General features: G+C 40.1%; 1 protein-coding gene across 5 annotated transcripts in view; it reads right to left on the reverse strand.

The window, feature by feature from the left end:
* LOC147331533 (integrin alpha-7-like) overlaps positions 1 to 20609 on the reverse strand; it is a 38783-nt gene continuing 18174 nt past the window's right edge. Inside the window, exons 5-25 of one of the 5 annotated variants that reach the window (XM_086293951.1) lie at positions 20029 to 20136; positions 14196 to 14403; positions 13014 to 13210; positions 12587 to 12675; positions 12344 to 12471; positions 12131 to 12226; positions 11927 to 11988; positions 11452 to 11621; positions 11126 to 11272; positions 10496 to 10611; positions 9893 to 10079; positions 9730 to 9804; positions 9560 to 9639; positions 9381 to 9458; positions 8784 to 8886; positions 8200 to 8406; positions 7489 to 7605; positions 7215 to 7328; positions 6439 to 6537; positions 6210 to 6335; positions 1 to 1718 (exon numbers count right to left, since the gene is read on the reverse strand). In XM_086293951.1, coding sequence (XP_086150077.1) covers positions 1563 to 1718; positions 6210 to 6335; positions 6439 to 6537; positions 7215 to 7328; positions 7489 to 7605; positions 8200 to 8406; positions 8784 to 8886; positions 9381 to 9458; positions 9560 to 9639; positions 9730 to 9804; positions 9893 to 10079; positions 10496 to 10611; positions 11126 to 11272; positions 11452 to 11621; positions 11927 to 11988; positions 12131 to 12226; positions 12344 to 12471; positions 12587 to 12675; positions 13014 to 13210; positions 14196 to 14403; positions 20029 to 20136 — 2663 coding nt within the window. In that variant the 3' untranslated portion in view covers positions 1 to 1562. Of the gene's footprint in view, positions 1719 to 4034; positions 4200 to 6209; positions 6336 to 6438; positions 6538 to 7214; positions 7329 to 7488; positions 7609 to 8199; positions 8407 to 8783; positions 8887 to 9380; positions 9459 to 9559; positions 9640 to 9729; positions 9805 to 9892; positions 10080 to 10495; positions 10612 to 11125; positions 11273 to 11451; positions 11622 to 11926; positions 11989 to 12130; positions 12227 to 12343; positions 12472 to 12586; positions 12676 to 13013; positions 13211 to 14195; positions 14404 to 20028; positions 20137 to 20609 lie in introns of all 5 variants that reach the window. The other 4 variants (XM_086293950.1, XR_015129196.1, XM_086293949.1 and 1 more) reach the window with 4 other exon arrangements.

The following is a 20609-nucleotide window of genomic DNA, read 5'->3' on the forward strand; positions in this document are numbered from 1 at the left end:
TCAGGTTTACCTCAATTTATTTATTTATTTTTATTTACAACCTTTAAACAGTGCAGCCAATCCAACGAAATCAATAAATAAAACACCGAACAATGACCAACAGAAAATTTGGGAACATCAGAAAAAGGACATGCAGCTAGTATAAGATTGTCCAGCAATACCTAAAAAAATCAAGCTGACCCTTCATGCTTTACATCCACTTCATCAACCCAGATTAGATCCAAAGAGAGTTTGTCTGGTTCTGATACACATTATGTTCGCGCTGCTTTGTTCATGTAAAAAATAACAACAAAGGTTTTTCCCTGTCTTCATGTTGCTTCAGTGCAGGAGGGATGTTTACTTGTCCACCGGTGTCCAACAGATGTTTCAGGGGAGTATGATCTAATTTGCAGTAGCCTTGCGTTTGTAACCAGTGGCACACCATCTGCCACCTTTACAATAAGGCACTTGTACGCAATTAGAAGTGTCAGTAATGAAGTGAAAGGAGTGTCATACTGGTACGAGTGGCGTACATTAACAAGAACAGTGTGACAAGCAGGTTAATGCAGTCCAACAAAAAAAAAAAAAGATGCTACCTGGTGAAACATCTTTACATTACAACTCATGAGAAAAATATGGCGGCATCACTCAGACGTCACATTGTAACTAATTCACTCATTCGTAGCAGTTTAGGTTTTAAATTGAGGCTACAGTAAGTTTTCATACTTATTCGATTTTTTTACACTGTTATGTCATCATAAGACATCCATAAAAAAACTACCAGAAATTTTCATAAACAGATGAAGAGCACACGATACCTTAAATATTGCTCTTTTTTTTTATCTGACACATGTGACAACAGTGCTCTGGTCGTGGCTACGGCATGTTATAGGTTGTATTGTGGTTTCTTGTTCTTATTCAAGTTACTCAGGCAATTGAACAAAGCCCTACAAATGCTATCAATGAACTTTTTAAATGGCTTCTTGAGCCAACCCAGAGTAATCGTCGAGCCCAGAAGACAACACATTCATCGAAACACGAACATCCACCCACCCAGTGCTTTAACCAGTACTAAAAAAAGTCCTTTATATATAGAAAAATGCATTTTCTTTTCATTGCCCATATGAATCTTCAGTCTTACAGTATTTAAGGCAAAAAGTAGTCTTTGTCATGGGCACTGGCTTCTTTACTATAATGTCCAGTATATCTGTGTGTGTCTGTTAGGATCTGCATGTGGTGCTTATGCATGTCTTTGATTTTCAGTCCTTCTTTCTGATGTCAGACAGTGAAGCAGCAGTGAGGGCTGGGGAACGTACTCAGCAGCTCGACTGGTTTTAATGTTGTCGTAGGCCTTCAGTACAATACTATGATATTGATTTAGACTAAATAAGCTATGTAAGGCCTTCAGTAGGCTACAGTATTGAGAAAACGCATCAGTATGTAAGCAATGATGAAGTGAGGTGTGCACAACGTTTCGTGATCCCAGTCTCTGTGCACTTTTTTAGTCAGTTAATTCAACAGCAAAGACAATGAGTGTTGCACTTTTTTTTTTCTTTTTTTTAAAGTCAGGGCATCAAAGCAGGTTACGAGGTCCCGTCGCTCCAGTGTGTGGCCCATTCCTTTTTTTGGACGCCTCCTGACTTCTCAGTCTGAAACTGAGGCCGGTCCTCGCGAGGAATCTTGACCGCGTGGTACTGAGGCAGTTTGTCCTTGTAGTGCGCCCGTCGGAAGAAGCCACACTATTGACCCAGGGAGGAAAGTGGGTCGGAGTGCACACAGAAGAAGGGAAAGATGGATGGAGGAGGCAGAAGGGAAGGAAAAAGAATTAACCAGTGCCACTTTTAAGGGACTGTGGTAACTACAGTTGTTAAACTGTGTTTGAGGAGGTGCTGTGTTACTCAATAGCATGCCTTCTAAGAAAAGTATCCACTCTTATTCATTGCGTTTAGGTAAAGCTTTATAGTGCGTCTCACAGATAGGAAGGCAAAGTGATTACCTGATTACCAGCTGCAAATAAAGTGACTTTTTAATAAAAAATAAATTTAAAACAGCACACCAACCAAAAAGCACACTCTCATGCTCAACATTTATAACCTTGCACCAGCCTGAAGTGTCTGCGATTAACACACCAACACACTGAAGTACCGCTAAGCAGATTTACACTCATTAAAAGGAACAAAGACATCCACTGATCCTAACGACAAGTTCAGTCTGGCACCTGGAAAAGTTGATCAGTTATTGAATGCATGTCAAATCGTTAATAGATTTTTAGGAAGAGGGGACCGCGTAGAAATGAACAGTCTTCTGAGAATGATGCCAGAATGAACAAGTGCAGATAACTGAAAAGTAAGAGGCACAAAACACAGCACAGCAGGCATGTTAAAGCCTTGAAGGAGAGATGGCTGGATGGTGTTCAACAGGCACAGATTAGGTGACTAGAAAACAAAGGTTTTAAATTATTTTACAGAACAAAAGACCGAAAACAGTTTCAGTGAACCAACAACTGAGACTAGCAAAGTAGCTGCTCATGGGAGACATTAATATTAAAGGTTGTTGTTAAAATAGGAGACATTTAGGCTAATACCTAGCATTAGGCTATATGTGCAACTAGCCACCTATGTAGAGATAGCAGATATGTGTTTCTATAATAAGGTATGATGATTTCATACATTTTAGGGGAATTAAATACAATGAAAATAGCTTTTTTAAAGTTTGGGATCAAATCATGAATGTAGGCAACACAGTTCATATATGCTAACTGGCCACTTTACTGGGTACACCTGTACAGATGCTTGTCAGTTGAAAAGTCTTATTAGTCGCTCACATGGCAAGATCTCCGTATATTTAGGCTGACAGAAATGGCCAAGATGACCTGCTGACATCTATGTCTTTCATGAACTGATGATTTGCTGGGATTTTTCTACACAACCATCTCCAGGGTTTACAGAGACAGTATCCAGTGTCCTGCCTTGTTGGCAGAGGAGAATTTCCAGCATCTTTTGAGCTGATGCAAGGCAAAATTCAAATAACCCCTTGTTGCATGCAAGGTATTCAGGATAGCATCTCTGAATGCACAATGCACTGAACCTTGAAGTAGTTGAACTCAAGCAGCAAAAGGCCACATTGGCTGCTGCTGTCAGCTAGGAACAGGAAACTGAGACTGCATTTCACACGGGCTCATCAAAACTGGGCAACAGAAGATTGGAAAAACTGATGAGTCTCAATTTCTGCTGCAACATTCAGATGCTGGAGTCAGGCGACCAAGACAGATGACCAAGTGTAGCCATAATCTGATGGCTGCTTCCAGCAGGATAATGTTCCATGTAACTCAAATAATCTGAAACTGGTTTCTTGAACCTAACAATGAGTTGCCTCAACAAGCAACAATCACCAGATCCCTTTGGGGTGTAATGAAATGGGAAATTAGCATCATGCGTTTATAGCTGACAAAGTGTGTGATGCTATCACGTAAAAATGGACCAAATTCTCTGCGGAACGTTTCCAGGACCTTTTTGAATCTGTGTCATGAAAAAATAAGGCACCTCTGAAGGCGAAAGTGAGTGCAACTAGCGAGGTGTACCAAATAAAGTGGTTGCTTAGTATAAATGTTTTACCTATTTAATGAAGGTTTAATTTAAAAATGAACAGACACATAAAATATAACCCAGATAAATAATTTTATACCCCCTTATGGAGCTAATAACCTCTTATTTTAATTCTCAATCTGCCTGCAAACATTGTCCTGTAAAAATGAGTGATGGCAGAAACTAGAAGCCACCTTTTGTCTATATTGAAGAATAAAGTAGGAAAATGCTAAGAATATGGTAAATCTGTCTTTTTTTTTTTGTCATTATAATGTTTTTCTTTCTACTAATATAAACAGGAACAAAGGTAAAGAAGGCTTTACAAGAGATCAGTTCTCTTGTATCTCATGTGTCACTGCTATGATGCCACCTGAGATCATCTGAGCCTACATTTGCTGTCATGCTGTAATGAACACCACCGGCCTTCGAGTGAATTGAGGAACAAAGACGACTGCAGGTGAAGATTTTTACCGCTTGGAGTGAGAGGAGGAGGGGAGAGCAGGCCAGAGGGGGGTATACTTTATATTATTGTTCTGTCGCCTGCTTCTCCGCCTCCGAGGGTTGGACCCCCAAATGGGCACGGTAGTACTCCGTCTCATAATGATGGCGTCGCTCACTGCGTTTGAAGAACCCACACTGGGGCGGGGTAGTGGGGAAAACACAGATATATAACAGAGGGGATTCCCCGGTAGAGGTGAGGAGGAAAGAAAAGGGAACAAAACACAGATTGGAGCGTCACACAGAGGACAAACATGAGGACAGAAGAGGAAAGGCACAGGTGAGAGTGAGCTGGAAGGAATAAAACATTTGCAGGACAGATCAGAGCAAGGCAGACCAATAACGGACGGCCCAGAGTGAAGGCAACTGCAGTGACATCAAAGAAACGTCACTCAGGATCCTGCAGCTGTTGAACTTTGATGGAAAGGAAAAGAGTACTTGAGGACTAGTTAACTTACTTTACTAAAATATTCCAGTTTATTGTGACTCTTCTTCCGCATTTCAGGTGGAACTATTACTGCTTTAAATCCACTGCTGTGCAAATGAACCCTGTAAGTCTGTAACTGTATCCGACGTGTTTTTGGACCTCTATATCATCAATTTTTAAATTGTAAAAGTAATTTTTGAGCAATGAACTGCAAAAAATGATACATTAAGAATATCATACTCATGTGTTATGCAAACAATAAGTCATAAATGCATAAATGCAAATTGACTGTACAAATATATATAATTTCATTTTTTGTGCATCTAAATCTTCATGGTTTTGGCTTCAGGGTTAACATCTTATATGACCTGCAATCCATCTTAGAAAAGTGCTCACTTGCTAGTTAGCTAGCACTACTTTAAACAAATACAGAATAATAATTTTCTCTAATAAATTGTGTAAATAGTTAAATTATAAATTATTAAGAATTATTATTTTTAGTATTACAAAGAAAGTGTTTTTACTCAGTTGCCACCAGAGATGTAATCCGATTACTTTTTTCAAGTAACGAGTAAAGTAAGGGATTGCTATTGCAAAAACGGTAATTAGATTACTTTCCCGTAGGAACGCTGCGTTACTAAAACCGTGATTCTTTTGCGAGAATGTCTCATGACAGTGACGTAAGCAAGTGCAACGTTGGTGACAACAGCTGTGTGCAGATCAACAATGGATCACATATCGAGTACGGAGAGAGTATGAGCGTGCAGCGTTTAAAGCGTGGAAGTACTGACCTTACTTTAAGTTTGATTCCATAAAAAGTGACAAAAACATTAGTGTCCGTTGTGCGTGGGAAGAAAACTTCTTTTTACAAGCACCAAGTGCTCTACCACGTAATGGGAAACTCACAGAGAAACTCGCGGATTCTTCCGCTGACCGCTGCGGCACACCTGCACCAGGGTAAACCTCCGCCTGCCCTACTCCTGCTTTACAGGTGAAAATAGAGCAAAAGGACCGCTAGTCTTTGACTTTATTTATTTTCTGCTGTGTTTTACTTGCATCTATTTGAAAGACTGAGTGTAAACACAAAAAATATTTTATTTTATGTGCTGGAATGTGCAGAAAATAGGTTTAAATGTTAAACTAATTTCTTCCAGTCAGAGAATGTTGCATATAATTAAATGTTTGCTTGATGCATAAAGTTAAAAGATTAAAACTAATAAAACAAGTTTTAAAAAGAGACTTTTCCATTTGATTACATTTTGTATGATGGATTATGCAGAAAAAGTAGAATTGGGCTGAAAGATCTATCGCTTTATCACCTCTTCAGGTTGTAAATCGTGTTTTTAAAAAGTAACTAAGTAACTAAGTAATTAATTACCTTTGAAAATAAGTAATCAGTAAAGTAACGGGATTACTTTTTGGGGGAAGTAATCAGTAATTAGTTACTGATTACTTTTTTCAAGTAACTTGACCAACACTGGTTGCCACCCAAAAGTAAATTGTCAATTTTTAATGTATTTTCTTCTATTTTCTTCTTTGACATCATTTTTCACATAAAACATTACTATATAAACATTTATATGTAAACCTGTCTTATTTTCCTGTTTGATTTTTTTTTTTATCTTTCCACTACTGTTAATGATAAAGACCTACAGTTGAATAAAAAGACAAAAAACACAGTGAAAAAGTAAAGACAGACCATTTGAGATCTGATGGATTACCTTCCATAGCATGAGGACCAGCAGTGCCAGCAGCAGGACACCTGCCAGGATGGCAATGAGGATGATCCACCAGGGGATCCAGTACTGGTCAGTAACACCGTGCTCGGGATAGATCATCACTGAAACCTGATAAGGAAGAAAAGATATTCAGCTCAAAGCTTGAAGCAATGCACAAACAGCAATTTAACAGTAAAAATGTTTATTTTTTAAATGAATGTGTGTGAAGTACCAGTGCAGCAGCATCCTTAAGGACCAGATGTTTGATGCTGGACTTCACAGTGATGTTGGCTCTGACCAGCAGCTCCAGAGCACTGACTGCTGGGAAGTCCTAAGAGACAGACAGAAACAAAGCCAGTAGCAAGTTTGTGTTTAAAACAAGGAAAACTGCACAGAGAAGCATTAAAATTTTAGCCAAAGCAACATAATGTTTGCTCCACTAATTACATCATATAAACTATTCACACAGTTTAATAAAACTAGTGTTTGAGCCAAAACTATGAAATAGTGAGATTTAAAGAGAAAACAAACTAGACTCTATTTCCTTTAGGTGCTTTGCTGATCCCTTATTTCCTAAGGGATCATTACATGATTAAAGGAGTCCGTCCAGATGCAAACATCATTTATCCAGGCTTGTGACCTCTTGTTCTCCTCGTCCCAAGGAGGAGATACAAACAAGGCAAATTTAATGACAAATTCAATTTCAAAATTGTAAATTTCTACTAAAAAAGAGTTTCCAGTCAATTTTATTGATGTTTGATGGAAAAGCAAACTAACATATTCACATATTCTTACTCTTTGATCTCAGTGAATATTGAAAATTGAAAGTTCATTTGACTTGGTCGCCAGACATCGTCTGTAACATACGAGCTTCCTGACATCAGTCGTCACTGTGTAAATGCGTTTGCTGCAGTTATCGCTCACTCGCTGCTCGCTGCAGCAGCTGTGACAGTTGGACTGAAGCTGAGCTTGAGAGTAATATTCAGAAAGGTGCTGATGTAATATTACCTCTATGAAACTGCTGTTCCACAGTCTGGCGTGGATTTTAAGCACAGCCTGACCGGAGAAGCTGTGGAGAGGACACTGGAACAGCACACAGCGTGCTGACCCCAGCAGGCAATCCTAGAAAACAAAGTCACACCTGAATGTAAACTGCTGTGGAAATGAAAGAGGACTACGTGTTCACATTTTAAAACTGTTGAGTTGTTTGAGTGCATTGGCAGGAAATCAATAACCCACGTTCTGGTCTTTTCCCTGGCTCTCTGCTTCTTGTCCTTCTTACCAGTTTGAGCGACTTGCGTCTGTCTGAAGCTGCCACAGCAGGCGTGGTCTGTCCCACGCTGCCTTTAGTCATGATCTGACCTTCCTCCTCAGGGTGGGAGCGGCGTTTTCGCCCAACCTGCTGAAATAGATGCATTTATATGCATGTTTCAACAAAAGGTTCAAAAAGGTTTTGTCAAAATACAAAGAGACAGCATATAATATATTATAAAGGATTTTTTTCATTAACTTCTCTCCTAAAACAGTGTAAAACACAGAAAAAGAGAAGATTAAATGAACTGCTAACATACGTCATTCAGCACTGACTTCTGGACTGAGTGACTGAGTCCTTATCTTATTCCTATTATTTCTGTCACTTGCTGTTAAAACATGGACTTGTGAGCCTTTTTCCAATGAAATAAATTGCTCTTCAAAAATATTGTTTGCCCTGAAAAATTAAAAAAAAAAATTTTTGAGAAAAAATGCAACTGAAATATTATTTATTATTATTTATTCAGGGAAACATGACTAGTACAAAATAATTGTATACCAATCAAGTACCTTTCATTTGACCAGATTCCATTAAATGTAATGCTTTATATTTTACTTATGTAACAATATATCATGAAAAATTAACATGTACTCAAATTAGTTAAAGTCAGCATATATATTTTTGTGTGTATGTGTAAACAAATGAGCCAGTTCAAAGTCGGCAGTGACTTGCTCCGCCTACCCCGTGACTGCCCAGCTCTGCAGGTGAGGAGCCCTGTAGCTTCAGAGGATTCAGAGCTGATGTAGGGCTGCACTGTGTTTCCGGGTGGCCTTGAAACGTCAAGCTGGCAGGATACAGGAGCCATTTCTCATTGGCCAGCTCATAGGGCCACATAATGTTGAGGAAGGCAGAGCCAAGTGTCTGGAGAGCTTGACCGGGATTAGCAACCTGACAGAGGGAAAAAAAAGAAGCTTACATTTAATAAAGTATGTTCATAGACGTTTCTGTCTTGGGTCCTTTTTTTTTTTGCTATTATGAAAAGATAAAATAAACAAGACGGACTGAGAGAAGGCAAACCTCTCTGGGCAGTATTTACTTTTAAGGAGATAGTATTGTATTTTGTAAATATTCATTTTGAGTTCTCTCTTGTTTTTAAAGGTACATTAAGAAGTTGCAGTGCAGTAAAAGCAAGTCCAATGAGCATGCTTTTGTTATTGGCCCCACTGAAACCTATTTTAATATACTTATAATATACTTTTTTCTTCTTCTTTTTTACATGTAGGTGGCAAAACAGCATCCCAGATAGCCACAAACTCTTTTCTCACCACAAACTCAAAATCCACAGCGCTGCCGATGTCGTCCAGACTGCTCATAGCACTCTCACCCCTCACTGCACCGCTGAAGAACAGCTTGTCGGGATTGACGCGCCTAATACAGAAAGTACAGTGACCATCAGTGTGTCAGAAGGCTGGAAACACAAAACTTAACATTACTATCATTACATCACTGTCTATTTCCTCACTATTCAACCACTTTTACTGATGAGCAAAGCATTCATAATTGAATTTAAAAACCTTTAATAAATGAGCTAAATATTATTAAAATACATGTGGTTTCATTTTAAATTTTCACACTTCCAAAGGTCGTTCTTTGGTTAGAGAGGTATAAAGTGAGCACATTTCCACTTGTTTATAATGGTGCAGGCATAAACACATGAAGTCCTGGTTTTAAATCTTGAACCTCAGTGTGGAAAAAAACACAGCTTCAGCGAAGAGTTGGAACAAGCTGATCAAATTTATGTGACAGATAATGTGGAATGAAATGATTTTACCAACCATAAAGCATGTGAGGGTGTTTTAGTAGACCTACATAAAGCAGCTTTACTGCCACAGACTCCTTTATAGACTGAAGGTGTTACTCACCCACTGACAGACAGAGGGAGCTCTATCACAACTTTAGCGTAAGCTGTCACAGGGACCAAGTCAGGCTGTTCGCTGATGCTGAGGACAAAACGATGAAAGAACTCAGATGAAAGTCAAAACATAAAAAGTAAGAATGTGATCTTTGTGGTCACATATCAGGGAAAATGTGGAAAACTTACGTTTTCAGTGAGAGCTCAGCTGTCAGCTCGGTGGTCTCAATAGTGATGTTAGCTGTGCTCAGACTGATGGAAAATTTCAGCTGAGGGAAAAAACATGAGAATAAAGTTTTTTAAAATATGTTTTTGCTTCTTTTGTTGAGTTTAACAATAAACACACAGTTTTGTCTTACTTTAGAGTTTCGTTTGACGGGGTTTCCCAGGTCGCATTCAACCTGGGAGCCATTCTGGTTTGCTTGACATCTCATCTGCAGTCAGATCAGACAAATACTATCAGAGGAACACGTCATCAACTCAAAAACGATAGTCTGAAACTATATTTAGCAGATCTCACACCTGCTCTGGGATCCTGGAGCCGGCGTATGACAGTGTGTTTGGCAGGGAGATAATAAGCTGAGCAGCATGAGCATCATCGCCATCCTCCTCGGGGTAAAGAGGGTCAGAGGGCATGTTAGTGACGGTGATGTCCAGCACCACCAGCCGCTGATCTGAGAGAGAAAACACCTGCACATCGTCCTCATCTCTGTAAGACGGCAAAGGAGGCAAAAAAGACAAAACATTTTTAAAGAGAGGCATTTCAACATAGTCTGAAGGTTGAGCAGAAATAAGCTGAGTAAGCAATCTTAAGATAATTGTAGATTTTTTGTGGTAGGGCTGTAAACTGTAAACTCTTTATTCCAATATGACACTTTGCCTATGCATTCATCTGCAGTGACAGCTACAGAGGAGCTTTTGGGAGATTAGTTAGAAAAGCTTGAACCGTTTCAACTTAACATTACTTCTGTGTAAGATTTATTGTTATTTATTTAATTAAAAAAAATTAAAACAATAACAAATTAGATATGATACCATACTGAAGATTTGCCATTAATCATCACTATCATCTCAGTCAGACAACAAAAAACTTTTGGGGTGTCGGGCTGCACAGCAGATACTTACTTTGGCAGAGGGATGAAGAGGTCAGAGTTCAGGGGTCGAGTACCAAACTGGTAGCTTAGCTTCAGGTTGCTCTGGCAGATTTTGTCATTGCCGCATCCTTCTCGCAGAAAGTTCACCTTCAGGGATTAAAAAAGACAAATATTAGGCTGAGATCAGGAATTCAAGAGGTTTTATAGTTTTAAACTTTTGTGGGTTTTTATAATCTTATGCCAAAGAAACTGGTCAATCATTTGATTAACGCTGACAACTCATTTTATGCTTGAAATGATTTATCAGTTCACTAAATACTGCAATGGGTGCATTGCTGTATGCTACAAAAGTGTATATGCAGTTGCAAAGGTAAGTAAGAGATAAGCTTAATGAGGAGCCGGTCGTTGAGTTGAGTTGAAAAAGTTTAAAAGCAGCCCAAGTAGAAGAACAGGTTTAAATGCTCTGTTTTGAGTTTATTTTATGTGTCACAGATTTGGCTTAAATGATCCTTGCTGAGTCTAAATTAATGAAGCAACACAATGTTGATGGAAAGCATTACATAAAGCTTTGGCTTGTTTATGTAGTAAATTATGAGCAGCAGGAGCTCATAAAAATTAAATCATCCTTAAAAAATACTTCTTTTCCTATTTTGCTGCAGACCTCAGAGTGGAGCGTATTGGAAGGGGAGACATTGAGTATTGGCGGCAGCTTCTCCAGCCTTTTTGCAGAGTGTCTGCGTGGCGGCACGGGCTTGATAGTGTGGGTTATGACCAAAGAGATGGGACGCAGTTTGTCACGGATGTTCTCCTGCACAGAGGGAAAATGTAAAATTAAACTTCTGGCCAAAGTTACAGCAGAAAAGAATGAAATAGTTAATTAAAGAAATGTCTATTCAACTCAGCGTCCTTTTCATACTGGGATACTCCATAAAAATCTGCCTTCCACAGTAAAAGAAAGAAACACATCCATGAAATTAAATTACTGACATGCAGCTGGAAGACAGCGTTGGTGCACACAGCGTGACGCTGCCGATTTAGCTGCACTTCTTCTGTCTGTGTGTACTCCGGCTCCAGTAAACTGCGGCCCAGGAAGGTAACGCGATGCGGGAGGCCCACCTTCCTGCGCTCTGTGTCTGCTTCAAAGCGCACTACGAGGGCTTGAATGGAGTAAAATGGGGGAGCACATAGAGGGAGACAGATGGGTTGAAATACAGAAATGTCAGGACACACACACCGAAAGAGCACTTAAAGAACCCACCGGGGACAGAAGATATACTAAACCCATCTGAGGAGGTACAGTATTACACAGCTGTGATTTAATCATAATAAGATCTAATGTTACCTCACAGATAAGGTTACTTTCTACCGTAAATAGAAATGACTCCTGTCACTGGGGGGAGTGATGCAAAGCCCCGCGAGAGCAAAAGACAGAAACAGTCGTGGAAGCCGATGTGTGACTTACTAATGTGTGGAGAGTAGTGAGTTGGGTACGCTACGAAGGTGAAGCAAGCCTTGACCTCCACACTAAAAACAGAAAACCACGAAGAGGAAAAAAGACATGATCTTTAGGAGCTTCAGGACTATAGAAGAACTTTAAATGTTTTTATTATCAGTTTGTTTGGTTAAGTTATCCTATAAGTTTAGTGCATTATGAGTGAGTGAGTACCAGACTCCATCTCTGTCTTTGCAGTTGGACTGCTCCAAATCTATTTGTGGAGGATCAATAGTTATGTCTCTCTTCACATGGATGACAGGACGAGATCTTGAGGACAAAAAAAGAAAACTTTTAATAAATTATTGATAATATGTTTTCATCCCTTAGATAAATGCACTGTCATCAAAATGTTTTCGGAGGTGTTCAACCAAAATCTTTCCTCACCTGAAGAGAACCACTGAATCGTTCAGCGAGCCCACTGCCACATCTGGGTAGTGATTGTTGTCGATATCCAAACCCCCTGAGATAGAATATCCAAAACGTCTCACATCAAAGTCCCGGCCATCCAGCACCTAATGGGATGAAGAACACTCAGTTTTATCCATGCCATCTCTTTCTCTCATTCACTCCTTCTGATTTTGACCTTTAATATTTCTTTGCAGTCGCTCATATCCAAAGCAAACTTACCTGAGCAGGTTTTGTCTCAATTCCAGATTTTGAGCCTCTATAGATAAAAACTTTTCCATCTCCATCAAACGGTGCTCCCACAGCAATATCTGTATAGATGTCAGACAAACTGGTTTCCAACACTACATTCTTATTGTAATGGTTTAAACCATAAACCACAGTTTGATATAGAAGACTTTCAACACATTAAACTGTTTCACTGCTGGAACCATTTAATGTTTTCCCTTATTTTCTAATATTTATATTCTGTTATACATCTATTATATCCTGATGAATGCTCATATTAAACATGACCATCATCATCCAGTCAGTGACTTATATTTACCATCACTCACAGTCGTTGGGTTTTCCATTCAGCGAATCAAACAGCAGAAGTTACCTTTTAAGATTAAAACATTCTGAGTCAATAAAAAAGTTTTTCTTGTACCTCCATATCCGTCCTGGTCCAGATCTCCAACGTTGCTGACTGTCATCCCAAACATGGAGTCGTATGTCCCGTTGAGGCGGATGGGCCGAGCCTGATCATCCCAGTGACCAAACGGGTTTAGATACACATAAACAGCTCCACCAATCTCTGCTTTACGGTCAAAAAAGTTAGGAGCTCCAACAATCAGGTCCGTCCAGCTAGCAAACAGAGGCGGAAAAGTAGAAATGAACACTTCCTTGAACAAGTCTCTTCTAATCTACATTCACAGTTGCCCTTGAATATGCATTTTATGCATTTTACACAGGAAAATGCTGTTGCAGGATTTAGGTGTTAAAAATATGATCTTGTGTTTATAACTTTAAGATGAATTTGACATTTTTGTGTAGAACATGACTGTGCATTCCCATTTTCTCTCTTTTGGCTCTCAGCGAAGGCGGTCGCACTTTTCTCCTCTCCTGCCCTTATCTTCGCTGCTTAGCTTCTTATGTCCTTGTCTTGTGTTTTTACTTACTTTTCCCTGGAACACTCTCTCACAGTCTGTTCTCTAAAACCTAAACTGGTCTCTGAATGCAATTCATGCGGAGACCCCTTCGGCACCAGTTGCGGCCTCAAGGCTGGAGATGAACAAAACACCCTCATAACGACTGTGTTTAGACTGATCCCCCCTCCCTTTCCAAACGCCTTCGATGCTTGTGCCCCACCGGGGAAGATGGCAGTCGACTGGACCAGCGCAGACATGCTGCAGGACCGGATGCGCCGTCTACACCGGCTCTCTCTTACCCTTTACCCGCCCCTGTTGCTTGTCTTGTGTTTCTATGGTGTATTGATAGTCATGTGCTTTTTGTGCTGAGGTGTTTTTTCTGTTATCAAACTGTTCTCCCACTAGGAGCTCAGTCTAAGTGGAGTTTTTTTCTCCTCCTCTTACCTCATGTTATGTATTTTCGTTGTTTTTTTCCTATCAGCCTACCTTTCTGACATGTCTCCCCAATGTGATGTTTGTGTAAAGTTGGTCAGAAGGTTCCTTTGTAAGTGCGCATGCGCCATTAGCATGCTGCCTGCTGTAACCCTAATTTCCTTTGGGATTAATAAAGTATTCTGATTTTGATTCTAATTCTGATTTCTATGGGTTATATGATTTTGTGATGGTCATCCTGACTGACTTCCTATTTAGCCTTTGCTCACCCATCACTGTTGAGATCTGTGGTGGCAACTGAATATCCGAATGAAGAGGCCAGCTCCTCCCCCCAGAAGATGTGCTGTGGCACCAACCGGTACACATTGTCTTTCTTCAGCAGCACCACCGCCCCGGTGTGATTGGCTCGGGGAGCACCAGCCACGAAGGTTAGCTCTCCGAGACTCATTATTCCCATGGCAGAGTCAACAGAAAACCCTAGAAGATGAGGAAGAAAAGAAAAGCAGAGGAGGAAGGAAAGAAGGAAGTGTTATGGGTTAATATCGACCGTGGGGTTCAGAGGATCACCTCCTCTGAGTGTGCCATGTTCCTCTCATCTTCTTACTAATGAAATGTGGGCCTTAAGTGACTATTGATTTTGTGCCTAACTCATGATGGGTGTAAATGTCCTGTGTGCTGTGCGTGTGAAAGGCTGTGTGTCTAGTGGAAGCAAAAAGGCTGGTTGTGATAGTAACATGAGATGTATTGACGTTGGCCTAATGTCTCCTGAGATTCATGATACCAAAGCTCTGCACTGGTTGCCTCTGGTGAAGGCGGAGTGTAAACATGGTGGGTGGACGTTAAGCAGATTTATCGCCTGAAGCATCTCCTCTTCTCTGTGAGTGTGCTTTGTGAAAAGATAATCTGCATGTGTGTGGAGGAATTTGAGGATGCGCATGCATGTAAATCAGGTAAAGCAATTCAGCGTGTATATAGAGGAGGAAGGATGTTTGCATCATGTGCGGAATATTTCTGATCAAGCTGTGAAAAATGACACAAAACATATGAAACATTTTTCCTGAACGCAGGCATTTTCTACATGCACTCGCTATGCTAGACTAAAAAGCAGGCAGCTGGTGCAAAAAGTGAGGACAATCTGTCTCCATCGGGACATGAAGGACATTTGTTAGTCCTGAGTAAACATGCAGAGGGAGACAAGACAGAGACAAACAGTGAGCAGCTCCAGGGTGGCAGGTGGGGAATGCAGCACTGCAGCTTCTATAAAACCAGCAGATGTGGGAACAAGCTGCAACTTTTTCCTCGCAGGCTTTTAGCTCACAAGCTTGCAACATGGTAGAAACTATAAAGCTAATTAAGGAATGAAAGGATAAGGAAAAAAGTTTTTGCAATGTTAATCTTAATAAATTGCTTAGTTTTTATTTGAGTTAGACTGTTAGACAGAAAAAAGAGACAATTTGGAGAGCACAATGGAATTTCCGATATTTATTTTTTTATTTCTTTATTTTAAATATTCTCTTACCTACCTGCTAAATATGTCCTAGCCATTGGTTTAGTCAGCAAATACTCAAGGTTGTACAGTGGGGCAAAAAAGTATTTAGTCAGCCACCGATTGTGCAAGTTCCCCCACTTAAAATGATGACAGAGGTCAGTAATTTGCACCAGAGGTACACTTCAACTGTGAGAGACAGAATGTGAAAAAAAAATCCATGAATCCACATGGTAGGATTTGTAAAGAATTTATTCGTAAATCAGGGTGGAAAATAAGTATTTGGTCACCTCAAACAAGGAAAATCTCTGGCTCACACAGACCTGTAACGTCTTCTGTAAGAAGCTTCTCTGTCCCCCACTCGTTACCTGTATGAATGGCACCTGTTTGAACTCATCATCTGTATAAAAGACACCTGCCCACAGCCTCAAACAGTCAGACTCCAAACTCCGCCATGGCCAAGACCAAAGAGCTTTCGAAGGACACCAGGAAAAGTATTGTAGACCTGCACCAGACTGGGAAGAGTGAATCTACAATAGGCAAGCAGCTTGGTGTGAAAAAATCAACTGTGGGAGCAATCATCAGAAAATGGAAGACATACAAGACCACTGATAATCTCCCTCGATCTGGGGCTCCACGCAAGATCTCATCCCGTGGGGTCAAAATGATCATGAGAACGGTGAGCAAAGATCCCAGAACCACACGGGGGGACCTGGTGAATGACCTGCAGAGAGCTGGGACCAAAGTAACAAAGGTCACCATCAGTAACACACTACAACGGCAGGGAATCAAATCCCGCAGTGCCAGACGTGTTCCGCTGCTGAAGCCAGTGCATGTCCAGGCCCGTCTGAAGTTTGCCAGAGAGCACATGGATGATACAGCAGAGGATTGGGAGAATGTCATGTGGTCAGATGAAACCAAAGTAGAACTTTTTGGTATAAACTCAACTCGTCGTGTTTGGAGGAAGAAGAATACTGAGTTGCATCCCAAGAACACCATACCTACTGTGAAGCATGGGGGTGGAAACATCATGCTATGGGGCTGTTTTTCTGCCAAGGGGACAGGACGACTGATCCGTGTTAAGGACAGAATGAATGGGGCCATGTATCGTGAGATTTTGAGCCAAAACCTCCTTCCATCAGTGAGATCTTTGAAGATGAAACGAGGCTGGGTCTTCCAACATGACAATGATCCAAAACACACCGCCCGGGCAACAAAGGAGTGGCTCCGTAAGAAGCATTTGAAAGTCCTGGAGTGGCCTAGCCAGTCTCCAGACCTCAACCCCATAGAAAATCTGTGGTGGGAGTTGAAAGTCCGTGTTGCTCGGCGACAGCCCCAAAACATCACTGCTCTCGAGAAGATCTGCATGGAGGAATGGGCCAAAATACCAGCTACTGTGTGTGCAAACCTGGTAAAGACCTATAGTAAACGTTTGACCTCTGTTATTGCCAACAAAGGTTATGTTACAAAGTATTGAGTTGTATTTTTGTTATTGACCAAATACTTATTTTCCACCCTGATTTACGAATAAATTCTTTACAAATCCTACCATGTGGATTCATGGATTTTTTTTTCACATTCTGTCTCTCACAGTTGAAGTGTACCTCTGGTGCAAATTACTGACCTCTGTCATCATTTTAGGTGGGGGAACTTGCACAATCGGTGGCTGACTAAATACTTTTTTGCCCCACTGTATCTACTGATTAGTCTCCAATGATGTACTCCTTAGTGTCCTACTCTTACTATATATAATTTGTTATCCACATTTTATTTCATTTACGTTTATATTTTTCCTCCTTTGGACCAGAGAGACAGTAGCTGACAATAAAGGATGTTATTTTGTTTTATCTATAAAATAAAGGCACTCACACCTCCTTTGAGTTGCAATAACTAACTGCTGTATGATGCAATATGAGTGTAAGTATTTTTTACACATACCACTTCTGCATTTGGCATAATTTTTGTTAAATAAATCACATGGTGTATTATGTCATGTGTGATGTTCATCTTAAGATGTATTTGCTATATTTTATTTATCATAACTCTTTTTGCCATGGCTATACATTTTAAGTAGAGTTTATTTCTTGACTAAAAGCTTCTTTAGACTAAAACTGAATTTACCTGATAAAGAGCCAAAGATGATACTTGTAAATGTTGATGCTTCTATGTACTCGTTGTTTCGACGCTGACTTTTCTAATTATGACTACTCTTCGGTTGCAGCCTCAGCATTAGTCCCTTTAGCTTGTAATGAAGAGATTCTATGTGTAATGTTGGATTTGGCCTTGATGGAGATAAAAACAAAGCTTTCTTTTCATTCAGCAGGCCGTCACTTCTTTAAATGAATACTTTTACTGTTCCTATTGGACACAATACAGTGATATTTCAGATCCAACAAAAGCTGCAAATTCCTACAACAGTCTCTGTCATTTTAGTAAGCATGCATAGGTGTGTCGTATCATCTGGTTAGGATCAATGGAAGCACGTGGGTTATAAATGAAGGCAAAAAGGTCATGTGGGAATTAGTGTTGTCAAGGAGACGGCTCAATACGGTGAGTAGGAGGGTAAGCAGGATTGGAGGAATGTGAATAAAGAGATTTATAGCAGATCCACACACTTAGAGGAAAAATAATGACCGGAAACCCAAAATAACAATGAATAGCTCCTGCTCAGCAGACTGTGGATCACTAACAACTGACACTAAATACTGAGAAATTCATCACAAAGCATCACATCATTATCTTGATAAAATGTATCTATTGTTTGAATGAAAATATCAGTGTGACAGTGCACCACTATTGATTCATTTGACCTTAGGCCTGTACTACAAAGTGAGTTCATCATACCCAGGGCATTCACTCATCCAATCAGGATAAGCAGTCACATGAAGCTAGGTATCAACTTGATAAACTAAACCAGGATTTTGCCTGCACATTCACATGAAAAGGGTGGTGTTAGCGGCATCTGACTGATCATAATTATGGATAAACGTATTCACAGTAGACCCGTTCGATTTTCTTCAAAGAGAAATGAAGCTGTACTTTGGAGAAAATATGAAGTTCAAACATGTAATACAGATTTAAGGCAACAAAGCTGCTGCAGATAAAGCAGTAAGAGTATGTGTGAGAGGAAGAGCACTGTAGAGTGATACAGTTTTACTTAAGTATGGGCTTTAAGCGCATTGGTCAGTAAGACGAGAAAGGAGTGACTATATTAATAAAGTTTAGCCTACTTGAAGCCTGGAAGAAAAGCTGGCAAAAAAGCTGACGGTGGAACTCGACAGACTTATCACTTCACAACACTCTCATTAAGAATCTGATAGATTACAATCAAGAATCTCATTAAATTAATATGTAAAGGACAGTTTTAGCTTTTAATCTCTCAGCTGCTGCCCCAGTGGTATTCAACCCTTTGGCTACGTGCAAATTAAGCCCAAAAGTAAAAACAGGTGTCCTATTTTAGGTTCATAAGTTAATGTTTATAAAATAATAAACGTGTTGTAAAAGTGTTTGCAGCCAACAGGAAAAGAGTTTAAAGTTACTTCGAAGAATCAATATTTTTTACTGATACTCATCAAAGACATTAGAACCTATTAAAAAACTTTAGAAACAGAGGATTAAGGGATCTTCAAGAACTGGTAACCTTCTTGGTAACCTGGCAGGTCAATAGGCAGTGATTTTGCACCTGTTGATCTCTAATCTGGAACTGCTTCACAGCCTGAATTACCATTTTGATATACCCCAGTGAGAAGTGAACCACTTTTGTTGTACAAACAACAACCCCGAAGCATCCGGGGTAAGCAGAAGTCTTCGTAGTACAGGCCTCTTACCATTATATTTGAAATGCTGTACAGACATTTGTGATAACCAGAGTTACTTTTCCTCTTTCACCACTGTTACACTGGTATTTTTGCTTTTAAATAGAGCTTAATGAAACTTAATTGCTAGCCATTCATATTGATGCCAAAAACTCAGCCCTCAGGCCATCATCCAGATTTCAATAGTCAGTAATGAAAAAATACCACACATAACAAATATATATAATATTCTCATCCACCTCAATTGCAGTTGGGTTCAATGCTTGTTAGCAAAAGTTAGCGTATTAACGTGTTAAAACATTTAGCACTGATTGTAAATATGTTAGCATGCTGATGATGTGCCTCGGTATATCCTCGCACAGCTGTGGACTCGTCTTGTATATTAGTTAAACCATTTAAAACAATTCGGTTTAGTATATCTGCAACTACTTAAAGTGAAACCACCACCAAGATACCCTGGAAAGCTTCATCCGGACAGACACATGCAAACTAACAAAAGAGATCGACAAACAACAGACAAACACCTCCTGCTACCCAAAGAGAAGGCCATCTCTTCTGCAACTATATAACTGTGCCAAAAATATAAATTAAATTACCTTAAATTTAAAAAATGAAATAAAAAAGGAGGTATAACTTTGGATGGCTGTCTCTTTTTAACATAGATTACACACTAAAATCTATATAGACAGACAGACTGTGTAACTGATCAGAAAGGATTAAGACAAAGACGGAGAAAAACAAGATACTATGTCCACTACAAGCCCAGTCCGGTCCAAACGACAGCACCTCAAGCCTACAAACCTAGGTAGCTATTATGAGCTACATCCTCAAACGATGTGGGCCGCCTTGATGGTTCCAGAGTTTTGTACAGCAGCGCATCTTCAACGGGGCTAGCCATGAACAAGAGCCCTATGGCCCAAAACAGGAGGAGAAAACAGAAAGAAGCAGAAAGAGGAGCGTGGGGAGGGTGTGATGGAATGGTGAAATGGTGGTGGGGGGTGGAAAGAGGAAGAAAAGGGGAGAGGGAGGTGCAGGTGAGAGGTTGTGATTGATTGCTTTCTGTGTGGTGCTACAGTGGTTTGTCCTGCAAAACCACTGGGTACCTGGTGGAGAGATGACACGTCAGGCTCAGACTGTACACCACTGGCATTTTCAGATAATGGGCGGTAGCTGGAATGAGGATGACATCAAGTATTTTCCCTTGTTTTCCCAAGAAAGTGAGCAAATAGTAGCAACATGAGGACTGATCCTGTCAGGCTACATGTCCACCCACAGTCAAACAAAGGCTGGAAAAATGAGGTGGAGTCCTGTTCAGGGCTTCATGAGTCATAAATTGCTGAGCTAAAAGTCATGTCCAGGAATAGTAGGAACACTACAAGATT

Source organism: Aulonocara sp. 'chitande type north' Nkhata Bay, linkage group LG5 (genome assembly GCF_057382095.1).
Source record: "Aulonocara sp. 'chitande type north' Nkhata Bay isolate Kocher_YH1m ecotype deep benthic linkage group LG5, A_spYH_male_GT1.1, whole genome shotgun sequence".
Classification (NCBI taxonomy): domain Eukaryota; kingdom Metazoa; phylum Chordata; class Actinopteri; order Cichliformes; family Cichlidae; genus Aulonocara; species Aulonocara sp. 'chitande type north' Nkhata Bay.